A 22,949-nucleotide genomic window follows, 5' to 3' on the forward strand; every position below is an offset into this window, starting at 1 on the left:
GTGACCCCCTCAGGAAGTCACTCTTAACAGATGGCAGAGTGGGGCCTAGGGAGCTAAGGGGGGACCCTTCTACAGCAGGGTGACCCCCACACTTCTCCCATTGTGTGGCAGAGGATGCCCCGGAGACTCCCCATTTTTACTCCCAGAGACCCAGCTGGGCCTCAGCTGTGCCTTGAAGGGCTTTGCTGCTGTGGGTTTAACCTGAGCTCTGCTGTGACTTCCCCCTTGCCACTCTTCCTGCCCCACCCAGGGTGGCTCTAGCAGTGGTTCTCAATCTGTGGGTCGCGACCCCTTAACTACATCCTGCATATCAGATATTTACATTAAAATTCATAACAGTAGCAAAATTATAGTTATGAAGTGGCAACAAAAATAATTTTATGGTTGGGGGTCACCACAACATGAGGAACTGCATTAAAGGGTCGTGGCATTAGGAAGGTTGAGAACCACTTTGCAAGGATTATCAGGTTATCAGGGCAGCTCATTGCCTGGGCAACCAGGCAACAAAGAGAGTTAAGAAATGACATTTGGCCCTGACCGCTTTGGCTCAGTGGATAGAGCGTCAGCCTGCGGACTCAAGGGTCCCAGGTTCGATTCGGATCAAGGGCATGTACCTTGGTTGCCGGCACATCCCCAGTAGGGACTATGCAGGAGGCAGCTGATTGATGTTTCTCTCTCATCGGTGTTTCTGACTCTCTATCCCTCTCCCTTCCTCTCTGTAAAAAATCAATAAAATATTTAAAAAAAAAAAAAAAGGAAGAAAGAAAGAAATGACATTTGGCTGCCCTAACTGGTTTGGCTCAGTGGATAGAGCATTGGCCTTCAGACTGAAAGGTCCCAGGTTCCATTCTGGTCAAGGGCATGTACCTTGGTTGCAGGCAAATCCCCAGTTGGGGGTGTGCAGAAGGCAGCTGATCGATGTTTCTCTCTCATCGATGTTTCTAACTCTCTATCCCTCTCCCTTCCTCTCTGTAAAAAATCAATAAAATATATTTAAAAAAGAAAAAAAAGAAATGACATTTGGAGTGCCACTCAGAACTTCCCCAGTCCACAGGGATGGGGCTGCCTGTGCTGGCCCAGGGTGCCAGGCGTGAACTGTTTTTTTTGTTGTTGTTGTTTGTTTGTTTGTTTGTTTTTATCAAGGTGAGGTGTAATTTACAAAGCATATAATTCGCCTGTTGCATGGTTACAATTAGATGATTTTCAGTAAATTTGCCGAGTCCGTGTGGAGCACAGCTGAAGGCGGCGATGTGTCAGGGGCCAAGTCACAGAGCCCCTGATCCTCACTTTCCAAATCTGTGAAATGGGGCAGAGCAAGGCTGGTCTCCACTTTAAAGGCTTGTGTTAAGGGTTGAGTCCTGGTTCACAGTAAGAATTAAGTAACATTATTGTTGTTGTTGTTGTTGTTAATGTTACTATTATTATTATTTCACTGGTAGGTCTTGGGTATGGGCTGCAGGAGGGGGACCCTTAGCAGGAGGAGCAAGGAGAGAATGACTGCCCCACCCCTGCCACAGGGGCCCCAGGCAGGAATCTGACTGCTAAGGGCTCAGCTAGGGGAATGCAAACCAGATGGGACTGGGAGCAGCGACCAACCACCCCTCTCCAGGCTCCTGTTTGGGTGACTTCCTGGGCCCCAGGTGGAGGTCTGGCCAGCAGCCTCTGTGGTGGGGCAGGAAAGCCCAGCTCAGTACAAAGAACCCCCCTTGCAAGGTCTGGAGAACTTGACCCCTCACTTCCATCTTCCCCAGCCCCCTCTTCGCCAGTTTCTCCATAAGCATTTTCGGTGCTCTGAGCCTCAGTTTGTCCATCTGCAGAGTGGACATAAACAGAGTCTCTGTCTCATAGGACAATTGTGAGCATAAATGTTGCTACTGGGGCTTTGAGAGCTGGGGACCAATCGGCCCAGGACCCACCCTGCCAGGGAAGGTCATTCTGTGGTCTGTCCTACAAAGAGGAAGTGGGTTTCCACCAAAGGGAGAACTAACCAAACCCTGTGGCCAGAGAGGAGGAAGACAGGAGTTCTAGCCTGTTTACCGCATCTTCGAGAGCCTTGGGGAGGGTGTGAGGGTCTTTGCCCTCTGCTGGCCTGAGGGTATCAAGTTTGAATATTGGGACTGAGTGCGCAAGAGACCCTCCAGTCTGTACCCTCCACAGCTCCTCAAGTTGTGCTCACAATGACCGACCCCAAAATTCCCCTGAGAGCCCCTCTATGTGCGACTGGGAGCCCCTCCATGGGGGACTGGGAGCCATGAGTTATCTCTTCATTTGCCCAGGAAGTGACTCACTCCTGCCCTGCCTCCCTGGCCCCCATGCCTCCACCTGCTGCCCCCTATCTGGCCTCCCTGGATATCTGGGTCTGGGATGCCCCCACAGCATCTCTAGATCTGCAGAGACTGGATGGGTCCCTCAAGCCCTCTCCATACCCCACCTGCTGCCCAGGTGCCCGCACTCACTCCCGCCCTCCCTTTCCCTTCTCTGTTTCTCTATCTGGCTCTCCATCTCTCTATCTCTCCATGTCTCTCTGGCATCTTTTTCTCTCTCTTTCTAGGAGTTCCCTATTTCTCTGTCCATCTCTCTAGATCACTGTCTTCTTAACTCTACCTCTCTGTTTCTCTCCTGTCTCTATGTCTCTCTATGTCTTCTGTCTCTCTCTCATCCATTCATTTTCCCTCATCTCTGTCTCCCTCTTTCTCCTCCAAGTCTCTAGTGCCTTCTCTATCTTTCTGTCTCTCTGTTTCTGTCTCCTCTTCATTTTCTCTCCATCTGTCTCCTTGTCTGTCCCTCTGATGAACAGGTCCTCCTCTCTAGACCCCCTGCTGACTTAAGAAGAACCCCAAGGACATGCCCTGGGATGGGGTGCCCTGAGCAGCAGAAAGAGCAGGATTGGGGGTCCCGTGCAGCACCACCCCTAACATGAGCCCCCAGCATCTTCCTGTGTGCAGGGAGCCAGGGCGTAAAATGTCACCACTGGGTCCCAAGCTGGTCATTGTGGTGGACAGATGTGGGTGCAGTGTGCTTGCACCTGTGTCCCTGAGGAAGGGTATGGGCCAGAGCACCTTAGATTTGGGAGATTGAGAGGACACCTGGCCTAACCCCTTCATTTTTACATAAAGAAATGACGGCAGTAAGCACTCTGACACACCAGGCAGTACTTGTCTGCTTAACTCTCACACTCTAGGAAATGGGTCTCCTCTTCATCCCCATTCTACAGAAGGGGAAACTGAGGAATTGAGGCACCTGACCAAGGTCTGGGAGTAGAACCAAGGCCACATGGCTCCAGTATGTTTCCTGAACTGCTGCTCACAGGTCAGCAGAAGCCAAGACCCCTGGCAGGCTCAGGCCCCTCCTCATCCTTCAGTTCCTGAAAGACACCGTCAGGCGATGGGTGCAGACCCTCTGGCCATGGGCATTGGAGGCCAGGGAGGTTCCACCTGCCCACTCTCTCCTTGAGTAATGGACAGGGCCCGAGCCTGGGAGGGGTGAGCCGCCCCATCCCTCAGATGTGTCACCCTCAGGCCTCCCTTCCCTGTTCTGTGCCCCCCTGACCCTCCATCTCTCTGTTCCAGTGCTGTGTGTCCTGCTGACTCTGTTGGAAGATGGACCCCAGAGCACCAAGGGTGAGTCTGCCGGGAGTAACTCAGTCCCCAGCCAGAGTCCCAACCCCACCTGCACCTCTCATCCCAGGCAGAGAAAGGCCTGTTGCAGGAGGAAGCTCAGGGTTGCCCTTCCCAACACCCTCCCCAGCCTCTGGCTCAGCTCTCATCTTCTGACCATGGTCTCCGTCCCACAGCCTATGCCTGTCCCCAGCAGTGCCCTCCAGACTCCTCATGTGTCAATGGCACTGCCTGTTACTGTGATCCAGGATTCCAAACTCCATTTCGAAAGAACAAAGTCAATCACGGGGAGACTTGTGAAGGTACAGAGGCTTGGGGTGGTGGAGGGCTACATGGAGACGGAATGGTTGTTGGTGGCCTCAGCCTTTGTTCTCAGACCATCATGAAGGACAGAGAAAAGAGAAAGAAAAAGATATGAAGGTGGAAAATGCCAAGTGAATAAACATGGCTTAGTACAGAAGGAGGAGCTGGGTTTCCAGGACCCTGGAACTGTTGTATCACTAATCAGCGAGCTGGACAAGACGCCTTAATGAGCCAATTAGTTAGGAGTCATCTTTATTGTGCGCAGGTTCAGAGCAGATTACCTCTGTCAAATTCTGAACACCCAAGAGAGGAAGCATTCTCTTTTTATATTTTCTCAGGTCCTTGTGTAAGTTATTTTTGCAGACAGCTTGTGACCTTGAGTATATCTCATATCTAGCAAACACCTGTCATATCTATACAGACACCTGTAATCCTAGGTACATATCTATACCATACCTGGCATCAGTATCAGCGTATCAGTCCCTTATGTTAGATTGCTAACTTATAAGGTTAGACAATTAAGTTTATCTTTTCTATTATTCAAACTAAAATAGTTATTTTTACAGAATAAGAGACCATCTAAAAATAACATAGTTGACTTATAGAGCAAGGGACTATCTAAAAATAGCAGAAAATTTCAAACAGCAGTTTTTCCAAAGGAAGGATCATTACTATGCTTCAGAACCTATGCCTCAGTTTACCCTTCCAGGACTGGGGAGTGGGATGCTGAGCTTCCACCCACCCACCACTTTAGCACCTCCTCCTGTATCCAAATCCAGGTGACAGACAGAAAGCTGAGCAGGGCAGAGCTGATTTAGTGGGTTTCAGGAATGGCTTGCTCCAGCCACATCAGTGCTGCCTGAGAGTCTGAATATTTCCTAAAAGACACTGATTGAGCATCAGGCTCCATGCTAGGCTCTCTGCCCTGAGGGCACACATGGCTTTGGGAGGTGACCCTTTACCCCATTTTATTTCAGACATTGACGAATGTAAACAACGGGTGATAGTGACCTGTGGAATAGACGCACGCTGCCATAACACGAAGGGGAGCTACTACTGCACATGCAGACTAGGATACAGGCCTGGTTCTGGGGCAACAAAGTTTAATAATGCAAGTGAGAACACATGTCAAGGTAAGAATGTCCTGCATCTTCCATCTCCCCGTCTATGAGGTTTGGAGTCACCAGAGCCATTCCTGCAGCATACAGGGTGCCAGGCCCTGGATATAGGTGCAGCACCAGTTCTGAGTGGGACAAGTGTGCCTGTGGCTGTCCCACTAAAACAGAGAGGTGTGGTGTCCTTTGAGCCAGGACCCAGGTCCTGGTTTTGCACTTTGACAGCTGGGTATGCAACACCAGCCAGGACACTTATTCAGAAACTAGAGGCCCAGTGCACGAATTCGTGCACCAGTGGGGTACCTCGGCCTAGCCTGTGGGATCGTGCCAAAACCAGCTCTCCAATATCCCTGATGGGTCCCGGATTATGAGAGGGTGCAGGCCAGACCAAGGGACCCCACCAGTGCACTATGGAGTTCGGGGAGGACACAGAAGGTTGGCCAGCTGGGAAGGGAACAAGGGTGGGCTCCAGGGCGTGTCCAGCCCATCTTGCTCAGCCCCGATCGGCCGGACCACAAGAGCAAGCTAACCTACCAGTTGGACCATCTGCCCCTTGGTGGTCAGTGCACATCATAGCGACTGGTCGACTGGTGGACTGTCTGCCTCCTGGTGGTCAGTGCACATCATTGCAAGTGGTTGAGGGGCCTTAGCATATCATTAGCATATTATGCTTTGATTGGTTGAACAGCCTACTGGTCGACCAGACACTTAGCATATTAGGCTTTTATTATATAGAATTACTGGTAATGGCGAGATGTGATAATATTACTGTGATTGTGTGTGTGTGTGTGTGTGTGTGTGTGTGCGTGTTTTTTAAAAGAGCACCTAACTTTTACAGATAAAACCAAAGGTAGCTATGCCTTTTGTTAACTGTATGACCTTGGACATGTTCTTTACCACTCTGTGCCTCAGTTTACCCATCTATAAAAGGGAGTGACAATGGTGCTTACCTCCCAAAAATGCTTGGAAAGTATATGTGATCATAGAGCACAACATAGTGGTTTTTAGACTATACCCATTCTTTCTCTTTACTTTTTATCTTTATTGCTGAAAGTATTAACATAAGTCCTATTTTTTCGTCATTAACCTCTACCAGCCCGCACCCGCCTTGCCCCCTCAGGTCCGCACCACCTCATGGTCTGTGTCCACGGGTTATGCATAAGTTCATTGGTTGATCTCTTACCACCCACCCTCCCCTGCCTTCCTTCTAAGGTTCAACCGTCCATTCCATGCTTCTATGTCTCTGGGTCTATTTTTGTTCATTAGCTTTTTTACTTTTCTTTCTCTGACTGGCTTATTTCCCTTAGCACAATACTTTCCAGGTCAATCCATGCTGCTGCAAATGGTAAGAGTTCTTTTTTTCATACAGCCACGTAGCATTCCATTGTGTAAATCAAGCATGTCAAACTCAAAGGCTAACAGAGGCCAAATAAATGAGACAATGCAGCCTGCAGGCTACAAATTTGACAAGATTGGTGTTAATGTACCAAAGTTTTTTTATCCACTCATCTGTTGATGGGCACTTAAGCTGTTTTCAAATCTTAATTATTGTAAATTGCACTGCTGTGAACATAAGATTGCATATATTCTTTCTGATGTGTGTTTTGATTTTCTTAGGATATTTTCCTAGAAGTGGGATCACTGGGTCAAATGGGAGTTCCATTTTTAATTTTTTGAGGAAACTCCATGTTCTTTTCCACAATGGCTGCAGCAGTCTGCATTCCCCTGAGCTCCCTTTTTCCCTCATCCTCACCAACACTTGGCATTTGTTGATTTGTTGATAATAGCCATTCTGCCAGGTGTGAGGTGATATCTCATTGTCATTTTGATTAGCATCTCTCTGATGATTAGTGATTTTAAGCATTTTTTCATATGTCCTTTGGATTTCTGTATGTCCACTTTGGAGAAGTATCTATTTAGGTCCTTTGCCCAATTTAATTGAACTGTTTATCTTCCTTTTGTTAAGTTAAACGAGTTCTCTGTATATTTTGGATATTAACATCTTATCAGATGTGTCATTGGCAAATGTGTTTTCCCATGCAGTGGGCTCTCTTGTTGTTTTGTTGATGGTTTCTTTTGCTCTGCAGAAGCTTTGTATTTTGATATAGTCCCATTTGTTTATTTTCTCCTTAGTCTCCATTGTCCTAGGAGATGTATTGGCAAACATATTGCTACAAGAGATATCTGAGATTTGGGTGCCTATAGTTTCTTCTAGGATTTTTATGGTTTCACATCTTGCATTTAAGTATTTTATCCATTTTTACTTTATTCTTGTGTATGGTGTAAGTTGGTGGTCTAGTTTCTTTTATTGCAAGTACCTGTTCAATTTTTTTAATATATTTTTATTGATTTCAGAGAGGAAGGAAGAGGTAGAGAGAGAGAGAGACATCCATGATGAGAGAGAATCATAGATTGGCTGCTTCTTTCAAGTCCCCCACTGGGGATCGAGCCCACAACCCAGGCATGTGCCTTTGATCAGAATCGAACCTGGGACTTTTCAGTTTGCAGGCCAATGCTCTATCCACTGAGCCAAACTGGTTAGGGCCCAACACTATTTATGAAAGAGACAGTCTTTCCTCCATTGTATTTTCTTACCTCCTCTGTCAAATATTGAGCATAATGGCTTGATTGGATTTCTAGGTTCTCTGTTCTGTTCCATTGAACTATATGCCAGTTCTTGTGCAAGGACCAAGCTATTTTGAGAACAGTGGCTTTGTAGTATAACCTGATATCTGGTCTTGTGATCCCTCCAACATTGCTCTTCTTTCTCAATATTGCTGCAGCTATTTGGGGTCTTTTTGGTTTCATATAAATTTTTGGAGTGTTTGTCCTAAGTCTGTGAAATATGCTGTTGGTATTTTAATACACATTGCATTAAATATATAGATTGCCTTGAGTAGTATGGACATTTTTATGATGATTATCCTACCAATCCATGAACATGGTATATTCTTCCAGTTGTTTATATCTTTCTCTAGCTCTTTTTTCAACATCCTGTACTTTTCTGAGTACAGGTCTTTTACCTCCTTCGTTAAGTTTATTTCTAAGTATTTTAATGCTTTTGTTGCAGTGGTAAATGGGTTTATTTTTTTAGTTTCTCTTTATGAGAGTTCATTATTGGTGACTAAAAATGCCATGGATTTTTGGGTGTTAATTTAGTATCCTGCTACTTTTCTGAATTCATTTATTAATTCTAGTAGTATTTTGGTGGAGGCTTTAGGGTTTTCTATGTACAGTATCATGTCATCTGTGAATAATCAGAGTTTTACTACCTCCTTTCCAATTTGGATGCCTTTTATTTCTTCTTCTTGTCTAATCACTATGGCTAGGAATTCCACTATTACGTTGATCAACAGTGGTGAAAGCAGATATCCCTGCTTTCCTATTCTTAGGGGAAATGTTTTTAGTTTTTGCCCATTGAATATGATATTGGCTGTAAGTTTGTCATACATGGGTTTTATTATCTTGAGGTATGATCCCCCTATTCCCATATTGCTGAAAGTTTTTATCAAAAAAGGGGGTTGTATTTTGTCAAATGCTTTTTCTGCACCAATTGATATGATCATGTGATTTGTGTCTTACAATCTGTTTATGTGCTGTATCACATTTATATACTTGTGAATATTGTACCAGCCTTGCATTACTGGAATAAATCTCACTGGGTCATTGTGTATGATCTTTTTCATGTATTGCTGGATCTGATTTGCAAAAATTTTGTTGAGGATTTTAGCCTCTATGTTCATCAGTGATATTGGCCTGTAATTCTCTTTCTTTGTAGTGTCTTTATCTGGTTTTGGTATTAGGATAATTCTAGCCTCATAGAAAGAACTTGGAAGTGTTCCTTCCTCTTGGATTGTTTGAAATAATTTGAGGAGGATAGATGTTATTTTTGTTTTGATAAATAACCAAATAAATATTTGGTAAAACTCCGTATGAAACTGTCTGGACTGGTGCTTTTGTTTGCTGGAAGTTTGTTGTTTTTTGTTTTTGTTGTTGTTGTTTTTTACTTCAATTTCATAGGAGGTTATCCACCTATTAAGGTTTTCTGATTCTTCCTGATTGAGTTTTGGAAGGTTGTATTTTTCTAGGAATATGTCCATTTCTTCTAGGTTGTCCAGTTTGTAGGAATTAAGTTGTTCATAGTATTTTTTTTATGATCCTTTGTATTTCTGTGGAATCAGTTGTTACTTCACCACTTTTCTTTCTGATTTTCAGTCCTCTTTGTTTCCTAGTGAGTCTGGCTAGAAGTTCATTAATCTTGTTTATTCTTTCAAAGAACCACCTCTTGGTTTTTTTATCTTTTGTATTGTTTGTTTGTTTGTTTTGGTTTTTGTGGTTTGTTTGTTTGTTTTTGGACTCTGTGTCATATATTTCCTACTTTCTACTTACTCTCAACTTTTCTTGATGTTCTCTTTCTAATTCTTTAAGTTGTAGTGTTAGATAACTTATGAGCTTTCCTTGTTTTTTGAGATAGGCCTATAGTGCTATGAATTTTCCTCTTGGGACTGCTTTCACTGTGCCCCATAGATTTTGGATTTTTGTGTGTTCATTTTCATTTGTTTCCAGGATGTTTTTTATTTCTTCTTTGGTAACCCACTCATTGTTTAATAACATGCTATGTAGCCTGCATATGTTTTATTGTTTTGGGGTGCTTTTATTGTACCTGATTTCTAATTTCATGTCATTGTGGTCTGAGAAGATACTTGATATGATTTCAATCTTCTTGAATTTGTATAGACTTAGCATGTGTCCTAACATGTGTTCTGTCTTTGAAAATGCCCCTTGTGCACTTGGGAAGAATGTATATGCTGTAGCTTTGGGGTGGAATGTTCTGAAGATGTCAATTAGTTTCATCTGATCAAGTGTGTAACTTAGGATTGCTGTTTCATTGTTGATTTTTTTGCCTAGAAGATTTAGCAAGTTTTGTCAGTTGGATATTAAAGTTCCCTATTATGGTTGTATTGTTGTGATATCTCCCTTGGTATTCTCCAGAAGTACTTTTTATATATTTGGATGCTCATGTTTGGGTATATATATCTTTACCAGAATTATATCCTGTTGTTGTATTGATCCTTTTAGTATTGTGAGGTGGTTTCCTTATCTCCTGTGATGGCCTTCACTTTGAGGTCTCTTTTGTCAGATATAAGTATAGCTACCACTGAGTTTTTAAAATTTCCATTTGCCTGAAAAATACTTTTCCATCCCTTCACTTTCAGATTTCATGAGTCCTTTGTTCTGAGGTGGATCTCTTGTAAACAGCGTATATATGGGTCATGTTTTCTTATCCATTCAGCTACCCTTTGCCTTCTGATTGGAACATTTAATCCATTTATGTTTAAGGTTATTATTGATAGGTACTCATTTGTTGCCATTTTTATTCTTTATGCCTGTGTTCCTCCCTCCTTTTAGATTTCTTCTTTTTACAACAGTCCCTTTAGCATTTCTTCCATTGCTGGTTTGGTGGAAATAAACTCCTTCAGCCTTTATTGTCTGAAAGTTCCTGACTTCACCTTCAATTTTGAATGATAGTCTTGCTGGATAGAGTATTCTTGGATTTAGTACCTTGATTTTCATCACTTTGTATATACTTCATGCCATTACCTTCTGGCCTGATGTGTTTCTTTTGAGAAATCCATTGATAATCTAATGGGAGATCCCTTGTAGGTAACTTTCTGTCTCTCTCTTGCAGTCTTTAAGATTCTTTTTCTGTCTTTTATATTTGCCCATTTAATTATGGTGTATCTTGGTGTGGGTCCTTTTGGGTCCATCTTGATAGGGACTCTCTGTGCTTCATGAACTTGTGTGACTTGTTTCTTCCCCAAATAAGAGATCATTTCTGTCATTATTTCTTTGAACAGGTTTTATATTCTATGCTCAGCTTTCTCTCCTCTGGCACCCCTATTATGCAGATATTGTTTTGTTTCATGTTGTCGCTAAGCTGGCCTAAAGTTTTCTGATTTTTAGTGTTTGTTTTTATACAGTTGTTGCTCTGTTTGGGTATTTTTTTCTACCTTGTCTTCTACCTCACTGATTCCATCCACAGCTTCTTCTAGTCTACTGTTAAACCATCCAGGGTGTTCTTTATTGCAGCTATGTCATTCTTCATTTCCTCTTGATTCTTATTCAAGTTTATGTACTTTTCATTCAACTCATTATATTTCTCATTGAGTTTCTGTAATTCTCATTCAGATGTTTGAGCATCCTTATAACCATTACTTTGAATTCTTTATCTGACAAATTACTTTCCTCCATTTCATTTAGTTTCTTTTCTGGTGATTCCTCTTTTTATTTCATATGTGGATTGTTTCTTTGCCCCCACCCCCATGTTTGCTGTTCCTTTATTTGTTTCTATTTATTAAGTCAAATTGCTATGCCATCTAGATTATTTGGGTTGGTCTTATGTAATAGGTGTTTTATGGGATCCAGTAGTGCAGTTTCTCAGATCTCCTGGGCTGGGTGTTCTAGGAAGACACCATACTTTAGTCATTTGGATTCTCCTGTTTTTGTTGGGTCTTGAGTGTTATTGTCCCATTTGTGGATGGAGTCTCGTTTCAGGGTGTCTGATTATGTGACTCACCTCTGACCCTATTGTGCCAGCTTTTGTGGAGGTGCTGATTGAACGGCAGAGAATACAAAAAAATAAATAAATAAATAAAAATGAAGAAACAGAACAAGAATGTACACAAGACCCTCATAGCCAAGACAAAAGTGACCACCAGAGAAAAGAGAATTAGGAAAGAGAAAACAGAGCAAGAATGATAGAAATAAAAGGAAAGAAAAAATATGGGAAGAAAAGACAACACAAAAAACAAATAAACAAAAAGCACAAACCACAAACACCAAATAATAGGGGGAAGAACTTGTAAATACAGAACTTAAATAAAGAAAATAAGAATAAAGAATTAGTGGAATAGGATAAGGAGCATGTTTTAGAATTAATGAGGGTGAAAAGAAATGAGAAGATAATCAAAAAAATTGAAAAGAAGAAGAGAGCAGATAGGCCTAAATTAAGGAAGTGAAATAAGAAAATAAGAGAAAAAGAAGAGAAAGAGAAGAGAGAATAAAATTGAGTAGTCCAAAAAACAGAGAAAAGAATATTGAATAGGAAAAAGGAAGAGGAAAATTAGATATATGAACAAAACAACAGAGACTAGAGTAATTACAAATCAAATGTGGATGAATGAACCTCTGGGCAGAACTCCTGCCACAAATCCACCCAATGCCAAAACACTGAGGGCAGCTATGAGTGCCGCTGCAGCCCTGGCTTGAAGCCTATTCCTAGGTCCCCCAATGGCCCAAACAACACCGTTTGTGAAGGTTCAGAGTTCAGATCCCATAAGTATACATCTTCTTTACTTGGCTGAGCCATCTGAAAGGAAGCTGCCATAATGGTTTTGGCAGAGAATGGGGCAGCATTATCAGCAATAGTGCATGCCCAGTGCAGGCAGTGAGGAGAGGGTGAACTGAGCCGAGCATGGCTGAGTTTCAGATTCTGTTCTAATAAGGGAAGAAGTACAGCTCTGGGCTCAGCGATGCCACAGCCCACAGTCTCAGGCCATGGGAGCTGTCAGTGTGGCAGCCACCCTGGTTAGAAGTCCATCGCAGGTCCTCCCCTACTCCATCGTGACCTACAGTGTGGGACATATCTTTGTGATGACACTTGCACACACTGTCCTTTCCTCGTCCACCTTGCAGGGGCCCTCTGAGCTTAATGTGCTTTTAAGGTAGAAAATGTCACCACAAATTTGTATATGTCGGGCTAGGTGGCTTTTAGGCAGGGTTTAGTGGGGTGTCCAGAGTGTAATTTGAGAGAAAGGGCAGGAGCTTTGGGGTCAGGGAGTGGAGGGAGGCCTGACACTATCTCTGCTTTGTCCTCAGATGTGGATGAATGTACCTCAGGACAAAACTCCTGCCACAAATCCACCCAATGCCACAACACCGAGGCCAGCTATGAGTGCCGCTGCAGCCCTGGCTGGAAGCCGATTCCTGGGTCCCCCAATGGCCCACACAACACCATCTGTGAAGGTTCGGAGTTCAGATCCCATAAATGAACCACATCTTCTTTACTTTGCTGAGCCACCTGGAAGGCAGGTGCCATAAGCTTTGGCAGAGCAGGGGCAGCACTTTCAGCAACAGTGTGTGCCCCAGTGCAGGCAGTGAGGAGAGGGCACCCTGGGCCAGGCAGGGCTGAGCTTCAGAAATGTTCTAATAAGGGCATGAGTGTGGCAACCTCCCTTGTTAGAAATCCATCACAGGCCCTCCCATAGACTATCCTGCCCCACAGTAGGGGTCAAGGGTTTGGGATGACATTCAGCCCTGCCCTGTCCACCTTGCTGGGGTGCTCTGACTTTATGGAGCTTTTATAGTGGAAAATGTAACCACAACTTTGTATATGTCGGTCCAGGTGGGTTTTAGGTAGGGTTTAGCATTGTGTCCTGGGTGTAATTTGAAAGAATGTGCCGGAGCTTTGAGATCAGGGAGTGGAGAGAGGGCCTGACACTCTCTCTGGTTTGTCCTCAGATGTAGATGAATGTACCTCGGGGCAAAACTCCTGCCACAAATCCACCCGATGCCACAACACCGAGGGCAGCTATGAGTGCCGCTGCAGCCCTGGCTGGAAGCCAATTCCTGGGTCCCCCAATGGTCCAAACAACACCGTCTGTGAAGGTTCAAAGTTCAAATTCCATAAACGTTGTCTTATTTATTTTTTCAGGGATCTTAAAGGAAGCTGCCAAAAAGCTCATTGGCAGTGAAGGGGGCACACTTTCAGCAGTAGTGTGTGCCCAGTGCTTGCAGTGAGGAGAGGGGACCTGGGCTGAGCAGGGCTGAGCTTCAGATTCTGTTCCAATAAGGGCAGGAGTGCAGCTCTGGATGAAGTGGTGCCACAGCACACAGCCCACCACCTCAGCACGTGGGAGCTATCAGTGTGGCAGCCTCCTCGGTTAAAAGTCCAACACAGGTCCTCCCACACTGCATCCTGCGCCACAGGTGGGGGAACCAGCTTTGGGATGACACTTACACACACACACACACACACACACACACAGTCCTGCCCTGTCCACCTTGCAGGGGCGCTCTGAGCTTATGGTGCTTTTACAGTGGAAAACGTCACCACAAGTTTGTATATGTAGGGCTAGGTGGGCTTTAGGCAAGGTTTAGTGGGGTGTCCAAAGTGTAATTTCAGAGAATGAGCAGGAGCTTTGCATGCAATGAGTTGAGATATCACCTGACACTCTCTCTGGTTTGTCCTCAGATGTGGATGAATGTACCCCGGGGCAAAACTCCTGCCACAAATCCACCCGATGCCACAACACAGAGGGCAGCTATGAGTGCCGCTGCAGCCCTGGCTGGAAGCCGATTCCTGGGTCCCCCAATGGCCCAAACAACACCGTCTGTGAAGGTTCAGAGTTCAGATCCCATAAATGAACCACATCTTCTTTACTTTGCTGAGCCATCTGAAAGGCAGCTGCCATAAGGGGTTTTGGCAGAGGAAGAACAGCACTTCCAGCAATAGTGTGTGCCCAGTGAAGACAGTGAGAATAGGGGGACCTGGCCAGGCAGGGCTGAGCTCTGATTCTGCTCTAATAAGAGCAGAAATATAGCTCTGGACACAGTGGTGCCAGAGCCCACAGCCCACAGTCTCAGTGCATGGGAGTTATCAGTGTGGCAGCCATCACAGGTTAGAAGTCCATTACAGGACCTCCCACAATCCATTCTGCCCCACAGAGTGGTTCACATCTTTGGGATGAAACTTGCACACACACAGTCCTTCCTCGTCCACCTTGCAGGGGCGCTTTGAGCTTATTGTGCTTTTACGGTGGAAAACGTCATCACAAATTTGTATATGTCGGGCTAGGTGGCTTTTAGGCAGGGTTTAGTGGGGTGTCCAGAGTGTAATTTGAGAGAACTGGCAGGAGCTTTACATGCAGGGAATGCAGGGGGGCCTGACACTCTCCGGTTTGTCCTCAGATGTGAATGAATGTACCTCAGGGCAACACTCCTGCCGCCAAATAGCCATATGCCACAACACCAAGGGCAGCCATGAGTGCCACTGCCCCCCTGGCTGGAATCTGATTCCTAAATCGTCCCACGGTAAACAATACATCGCCTGTGAGGGTTCGGAGTTCAGATCCCATAAATGAACCATATCTTCTTTACTTGGCTGAGTCTTCTTAAAGGCAGCTGCCATAAGGAGCTATGGCAGGGAAGGGGCAGCTCCATCAGCAATGGTGTGTGCCCAGGGCAAGCAGTGAGGAGAAGGCACCTGGGCCAGGCAGGGCTGAGCTTCGGATTCTGTCCTAATAAGGGCAGGAGTGTCACTCTGGACACAACGGTGCCACAGCCCACAGCCTCTGCACATTGCAGCTATCAGTGTGTCAGCCTCCCTGGTTAGAAGAACAGCACAGGTCCTCCCACAGTCCACCCTGCCCCACAGGTTGGGATCCAGCTTTACACACACACACACACACACACACACACACAACACAGTCCTGCCCTGTCAACCTTGGAGGGGTGCTCTGAGTTTATGCTGCTTTTACAGTGGAAAATGTCACCACAAGTTTGTATACTATAGGACTAGTTGGCTGTTAAGCAGGGTGTACCAGGGATGTCCTTGGTGTAGTTTGAGAGAAGGGGCAGGAGGGTTGTGTGCAGAGAGTGAAGGGAGGGTCTGAAACTCTCTCTGATTTGTTCTCAGATGTGGATGAATGCACCTCGGGGCAAAACTCCTGCCACAAATCCGCCCAATGCCACAACACCGAGGGCAGCTATGAGTGCCGCTGCAGCCCAGGCTGGAAGCCGATTCCTGGGTCCCCCAATGGACCTAACAACACAGTTTGTGAAGGTGCGGAGTTCAGATCCCATAAATGTCCATCTTCTTTACATGGCTAAGTCTTCTTAAAGGCAGCTGCCATAAGGTGCTTTGGCAGGGAAGGGGCAGCTCCATCAGCAATGGTGTGTGCCCAGTGCAAGCAGTGAGGAGAGGGCACCTGGGCCAGGCAGGGCTGAGCTTCGAATTCTGTTCTAATAAGGGCAGGAGTGCCACTCTGGGCACAAGGGTGCCACTTCCCACAGCCTCAGCACGTTGCAGCTATCAGTGTGTCAGCCTCCCTGGTTAGAAGAACATCACAGGTCCTCCCACAGTCCATCCTGCCCCACAAGTTGGGGTCCAGCTTTGGGATGACACTGGCACACACAACACAGCCCTGGAGTGTCCACCTTGCAGGGGTGCTCTGAGCTTATGGTGCTTTTAAAGTGGAAAATGTCACCACAAGATTGTATACTGTAGGACTAGGTCGCTGCTAAGCAGGGTGTACCAGGGCTGTCCTCGGTGTACTTTGAGAGAAGGGGCAGGAGGGTTGTGTGCAGAGTGGAGGGAGGGTCTGAAACTCTCTCTGATTTGTCCTCAGATGTGGATGAATGCACCTCTGGGCAAAACTCCTGCCACAAATCCACCCAATGCCACAACACCGAGGGCAGCTATGAGTGCCGCTGCAGCCCTGGTTGGAAGCCTATTCCTGGGTCTCCCAATGGCCCACACAACACCGTCTGTGAAGGTTCGGAGTTCAGATCCCATAAATGAACCACATCTTCTTTACTTGGCTGAGCCAGCTGAAAGACAGCTGCCATAGGACTTTGGCAGAGAAAGGGCAACACTTTCAGCAATGATGTGTGCCCGGTGCAGACAGTGAGGAGATGGTGGGCTGGGCTGGGCAGGGCTAAGCTTAGATTCTGTTCCAATAAGGGCAGGAGTGCAGCTCTAGGCGCAGGGGTGCCACAGCCCACAGCCTCAGCACATGGGAGCTGAGGCTGTGGCAACCTCCCTGGTTACAAATTCATGACAGGTCCTCCCCCAGTCCAACCTGCCCAACAGGTTAGGGCACATCTTAGGGATGACACTTGCACACACTCACACACAGTCCTGCCCTGTCCACCTTGCAGGAGCTCTCTAAGCTTATGGTGCTTCTACAGTGGAAAATGTCACAACAACTGTGTATAACTGTCCGACTAGGTAGCTCTTAGGCAGGGTTTAGTGGGGTGTCCAGAGTGTAATTTGAGAGAAAGGGCAGGAGCTTTGGAGTCAGGGAGTGCACCGAGGGCAGCTATGAGTGCCGCTGCAGCCCTGGTTGGAAGCCGATTCCTGGGTCTCCCAATGGCCCACACAACACCGTCTGTGAAGGTTCGGAGTTCAGATCCCATAAATGAACCATATCTTCTTTACTTGGCTGAGTCTTCTAAAAGGCAGCTGCCATAAGGAGCTTTGGCAGGGAAGGGGCAGCTCCATCAGCAATGGTGTGTGCCCAGGGCAGGCAGTGAGGAGAGGGCACCTGGGCCAGGCAGGGCTGAGCTTCGGATTCTGTTCTAATAAGGGCAGGAGTGTCACTCTGGACAAAATGGTGCCACAGCCCACAGCCTCAGCACATTGCAGCTATCAGTGTGTCAGCCTCCCCGGTTAGAAGAACATCACAGGTCCTCCCACAGTCCACCCTGCCCCACAGGTTGGGGTCCAGCTTTGGAATGACACTGGCACACACACACACACACACACACACACACACACACAACACAGTCCTGCCCTGTCCACCTTGGAGGGGTGCTCTGAGTTTATGCTGCTTTTACAGTGGAAAATGTCACCACAAGTTTGTATACAATAGGACTAGTTGGCTGTTAAGCAGGCTGTACCAGGGGTGTCCTCGGTGTACTTTGAGAGAAGGTGCAGGAGGGTTATGTGCAAAGAGTGGAGGGAGGGTCTGAAACTCTCTCTGATTTGTCCTCAGATGTGGATGAATGCACCTCTGGGCAAAACTCTTGCCACAAATCCACCCAATGCCACAACACCGAGGGCAGCTATGAGTGCCGCTGCAGCCCTGGCTGGAAGCCGGTTCCTGGGTCCCCCAATGGCCCACACAACACCGTCTGTGAAGGTTTGGAGTTCAGATCCCATAAATGAACCACATCTTCTTTACTTGGCTGAGCCAGCTGAAAGACAGCTGCCATAGGACTTTGGCAGAGAAAGGGCAACACTTTTAGCAATGATGTGTGCCCGGTGCAGACAGTGAGGAGATGGTGAACTGGGCTGGGCAGGGCTAAGCTTAGATTCTGTTCTAATAAGGGCAGGAGTGCAGCTCTAGGCACAGGGGTGCCACAGCCCACAGCCTCAGCACATGGGAGCTGTCAGTGTGGCAACCTCCCTGGTTACAAATTCATCACAGGTCCTCGCCCAATCCAACCTGCCCAACAGGTTAGGGCACATCTTAGGGATGACACTTGCACACACTCACACACAGTCCTGCCCTGTCCACCTTGCAGGAGCTCTCTAAGCTTATGGTGCTTCTACAGTGGAAAATGTCACAACAACTGTGTATAACTGTCCAACTAGGTAGCTCTTAGGCAGGGTTTAGTGGGGTGTCCAGAGTGTAATTTGAGAGAAAGGGCAGGAGCTTTGGGGTCAGGGAGTGGAGGGAGGCCTGACACTATCTCTGCTTTGTCCTCAGATGTGGATGAATGTACCTCAGGACAAAACTCCTGCCACAAATCCGCCCAATGCCACAACACCGCGGGCAGCTATGAGTGCCACTGCAGCCCTGGCTGGAAGCCGATTCCTGGGTCCCCCAATGGCCCACACAACACCATCTGTGAAGGTTCAGAGTTCAGATCCCATAAATGGACCTCAAATTCTATATGTTGCTGGGCTATCTGAAAGGAAGCTGGCATAAGGTGCTTTGGCAGAGACAGGGCAGCACTTTCAGCAATGGTGTGTGCCCGGTGCAGACAGTGAGGAGATGGTTAACTGGGATGGGCAGGGCTGAGCTTAGATTCATTCTAATAAGGGCAGGAGTGCAGCTCTAGGCGCAGGCGTGCCACAGCCCACAGCCTCAGCACATGGGAACTGTCAGTGTGGCAGCCTCCCTGGTTACAAATTCATCACAGGTCCTCGCCCAGTCCATCCTGCCCAACAGGTTAGGGCACATCTTAGGGATGACACTGGCACACACACACACACACACACACACACACACACACACACACAGTCCTGCCCTGTCCACCTTGCAGGGGTGCTCTGAGATTATGATGCTTCTACAGTGGCAAATGTCACTACAACTTTCTATACTGTCGGACTAGGTAGCTCTTAGGCAGGGTTTAGTGGGTTGTCCAGAGTGTAATTTGAGAGAACTGGCCGGAGCTTTGCATGCAGGGAATGCAGGGTGGGCCTGACACTCTCTGGTTTGTCCTATGATGTGGATGAATGTACCTCGGCACAAAACTCCTGCCACAAATCCACCGAATGCCACAACACCAAGGGCAGCTATGAGTGCCGCTGCAGCCCTGTTTGGAAGCCGATTCCTGGGTCCCACAATGGTCCACACAACACAGTTTGTGAAGGTCCGGAGTTCAGATCCCATAAGTGTACATCTTCTTTACTTGGCTGAGCCATCTGAAAGGAAGCTGCCATTAGGAGCTTGGCAGAGAAGGGGCAGCACCGTCAGCAATGATGTATGCTCAGTGCCGGCAGTGAGGAGAGGGCACCTGGGCCACGCAGGGCTGAGCTTCGGAATCGGTTCTAATAAGGGCATGAGCGCATTTCTGGTAACAGCCCACAGCCTCAGCTCGTGGGAACTCTCAGAGTGGCAGCCTCCCTGGTTAGAAGTCCATTACAGATCCTCCCCAGTCCATCCTCCCCACAGATGGAGGCACAGCTTTGGGATGACACTGGCACACACACACACACACACACACACACACACACACACACACACACACAATTTTGCCCTCTCCACCTTGCAGGGGCGCTCTGAGCTTATGGTGCTTCTAGAGTGAAAAATGTCACAACAACTTTGTATACTGTCAGGCCTGGTGGATTTAAGCAGGGAGTAGAGGGAGGGCCTGACACTCTCTCTGGTTTGTCCTCAGATGTGGATGAATGTACCTCGGGGCAATACTCCTGCCACCCATCCACCCAATGCCACAACACCGAGGGCAGCTATGAGTGCCGCTGCAGCCCTGGCTGGAAGTCGGTTTCTGGGTCCCCCAATGGCCCAAACAACACCGTCTGTGAAGGTTCGTAGTTCATATCCCATAAATCAGTGATTCTCAACCTTCTGGCTTTTTAAATACAGTTCCTCATGTTGTGACGCAACCATAAAATTTTCGTTGCTACTTCATAACTGTAATGTTGCTACTGTTATGAATCGTAATGTAAATATCTGATATGCAGGATGGTCTTAGGCGAACCCTGTGAAAGGGTTGTTTGACCGCCAACGGGGTCGTGACCCACGGGTTGAGAACCGCTGCCATGAATGAACCACATTTATTTACTGGGCTGAGCCATCTTAAAGGTAGCTGCCAGTAGGAGCCTTGGTAGAGTATGGGCAACACTTCCAGCAATGGTGTGTGCCCAGTGCAGGCAGTGAGGAGAGGGTGAACTGGGCCAGGCAGGGCTGAGCTTCAGATTATGTTCCAAAAAGGGCAGGAATACAGCTCTGGGCCCAGCGGTGCCACAGCCCACAGCCCACAGCCTCAGTGCATGGGGAGCTATCAGTGTGGCAGCCTCCCTGATTAGAAGTCCATCACAGGTCCTCCCCCTGTCCCTCCTGCCCCATAGTTAGGGGACACAGCTTTGGGATGACACTTGCGCACACATAGCCCTGCCCTGTCCATCTTGCAGGGGTGCTATGAGCTTAATGTCCTTTTAAGGTTAGAGAATGTCACCACAACTTTGAATATGTCCGGCTAGGTGGCTTTCAGGCACGGTTTAGTGTGGTGTCCAGAGTGTACTCTGAGAGAAGGTGCAGGAGGGTTTATGTGCAGGCAATGCAGGGAGGGACTGACACTCTCTCTGGTTTGTCCTCAGATGTGGATGAATGTACCTCCGGGCAAAAATCCTGCCACAAATCTGCCCAATGCCACAATACCGAGGGCAGCTATGAGTGCCGCTGTAGCCCTGGCTGGAAGCCGATTCTTGGATCCCCCAATGGCCCAAACAACACCATCTGTGAAGGTTCGGAGTTCAGATCCCATAAATGTACCACATCTTCTTTACTTTGCTGAGCCACCTTAAATGCAGCTGCCATAAGGAGCTTTGGCAGAAAAGGGGCAGCACTTTTTGCAATGGTGTGTGCCCAGTGCAGGCAGTGAGGAGAGGAGACCTGGGTCGGGCAGGGCTGAGCTTCGGAATCTGTTCTAATAAGGGCATGAGTGCAGCTCTGGGCACAGTGGTGCCACAACCCACAGCCACAACACGTGGGAACTATCAGTGTGTCAGCCTCCCTGGTTAGAAATCCATTACATGTCCTCCCTTACTCTCGCACCCCACAGTTGGGGAACACCGCTTTGGGATGACACAAAGCCCTGCCCTGTCACCCTTAGAGGCGCTCTGAGCTCACGGGGCTTTTACAGTGTAAAATGTCACCACAACTTTGTATATGTGGGGCTAGGTGGGTTATAGGCAGGATTTAGTGGGGTGTCTTAAGTGTAATTTGTAACAATGAGCAGGAGCGTTACATGCAGGGAGTGGAGGGAGGGCCTGACAATCTCTCTGGTTTCTCCTCCGACGTCGATGAATGTACTTCATGGCAAAACTCCTGCCACAAATCCACCCAATGCCACAATACCACGGGCAGTTATGAGTGCCGCTTGCAGCCCTGGCTGGAAGCCGGTTCCTGGGTCCCCCAGTGGCCCTCACAACACCGTCTGTGAAGGTTTGGAGTTCAGATGCCATAAATGTACCACATCTTCTTTATGCTGCTGGGTCATCTTAAAGGCAGCTGCCATAAGGCGTTTTGGCAGAGAAGGGGCAGCACTTTCAGCAATGGTGTGTACAGAGTGCAGGCAGTTAGGAGAGGGCACCAGGGCCAGGCAGGGCTGAGCCTCTGAATCTGTTCTAATAAGGGCATGAGTGCAGCTCTGTACCAGTGGTAACACAGCCCAGAGCCCACAGCCCACCGCTTCAGCACGTGGGAGCTATCAGTGTGGTATTATTCCTTGTTAGATGTCCATCACAGGTCCTGTCACAGTCCATCCTAGCGCAAAGGTGAACAGTTTTTGAAAGGTTGGAGGTTGGGCCAGGTCACACAGAACAGACTCAAGTTTAGTGTAATCAAAATAGTATTTATGGCTTGTGTAGCCCACCTCCATCCAAGGAACAGCAGCCTCCTGATCACCACACCCTCTGTCTGAGGAACAGCAGCTGTGTGTGAAGCCTCCCCGCACCAGCCAGAGGAGCCACCACAACTGTGAACAGCACCCACCAGAGAAGCTGCTACCAACTGAGGAGCAGCTGCTACCACAACAGCCCGAGGAGCAACCGCAACCCGAGGAGCCACTGCCACCGAAGGAGCAGCCACTGAACGACTCAACATCTAGATACGGCGGTAAGATCAAACATGGGTAGACAAAGAAACCCCCAAAGGAAAGAAAATGAGAACTCGCCAGAAAAGCAGCTAAGTGATACAGAGGCAAGCAACATGACAGAAAAAGAATTCAGATTACGTGTCCTAGAGTGCATAAACCGGATGGAGGAAAAAATCAACAACTTATGCAAGAAGCAAGAAGAAACAGATGAAAAAAATCAATAAATTATGTAAGAACCAAGAAGAAATGAAGAGTGATATAGCTGCAATAAAAAACACCATTGAAAGTTTCAACAGTAGACTAGGAGAAGCGGGGGACCAAATTAGTGAATTAGAAGACAGGGAACCAAAACACACCCAAACTGAACAGCAATTGGAGAAAAAAATTAAAAGACAGGAGGAGAGCCTAAGGGAGCTATGGGACAACATGAAACGAAACAACATACGAATAATAGGGGTTCCAGAACAGCAGAAAAAGGAACAATGGTTAGAAAACCTATTTGAAGAAATAATATCAGAAAACTTCCCAGAGGTGGGAAAGAAAAAAATCACACAAGCACAGAGAG

At 47.2% G+C, this 22,949-nt stretch overlaps 1 protein-coding gene across 1 annotated transcript in view; it reads left to right on the top strand.

Annotated features, from left to right (window-relative positions):
• Positions 1-2,312: 2,312 nt before the first annotated feature.
• The window catches only part of LOC102433649 (adhesion G protein-coupled receptor E2-like), a 44,531-nt gene continuing 23,894 nt past the window's right edge, over positions 2,313-22,949 (top strand). Inside the window, exons 1-6 of the mRNA XM_023747233.1 lie at positions 2,313-2,442; positions 3,570-3,620; positions 3,794-3,919; positions 4,898-5,053; positions 15,005-15,116; positions 17,792-17,958. Of these exons, the coding sequence (XP_023603001.1) occupies positions 2,313-2,442; positions 3,570-3,620; positions 3,794-3,919; positions 4,898-5,053; positions 15,005-15,116; positions 17,792-17,958 (742 nt within the window). The remainder of the gene's footprint in view (positions 2,443-3,569; positions 3,621-3,793; positions 3,920-4,897; positions 5,054-15,004; positions 15,117-17,791; positions 17,959-22,949) is intronic.

Source organism: Myotis lucifugus, unplaced genomic scaffold, assembly GCF_000147115.1.
Source record: "Myotis lucifugus unplaced genomic scaffold, Myoluc2.0 scaffold_818, whole genome shotgun sequence".
NCBI lineage: Eukaryota > Metazoa > Chordata > Mammalia > Chiroptera > Vespertilionidae > Myotis > Myotis lucifugus.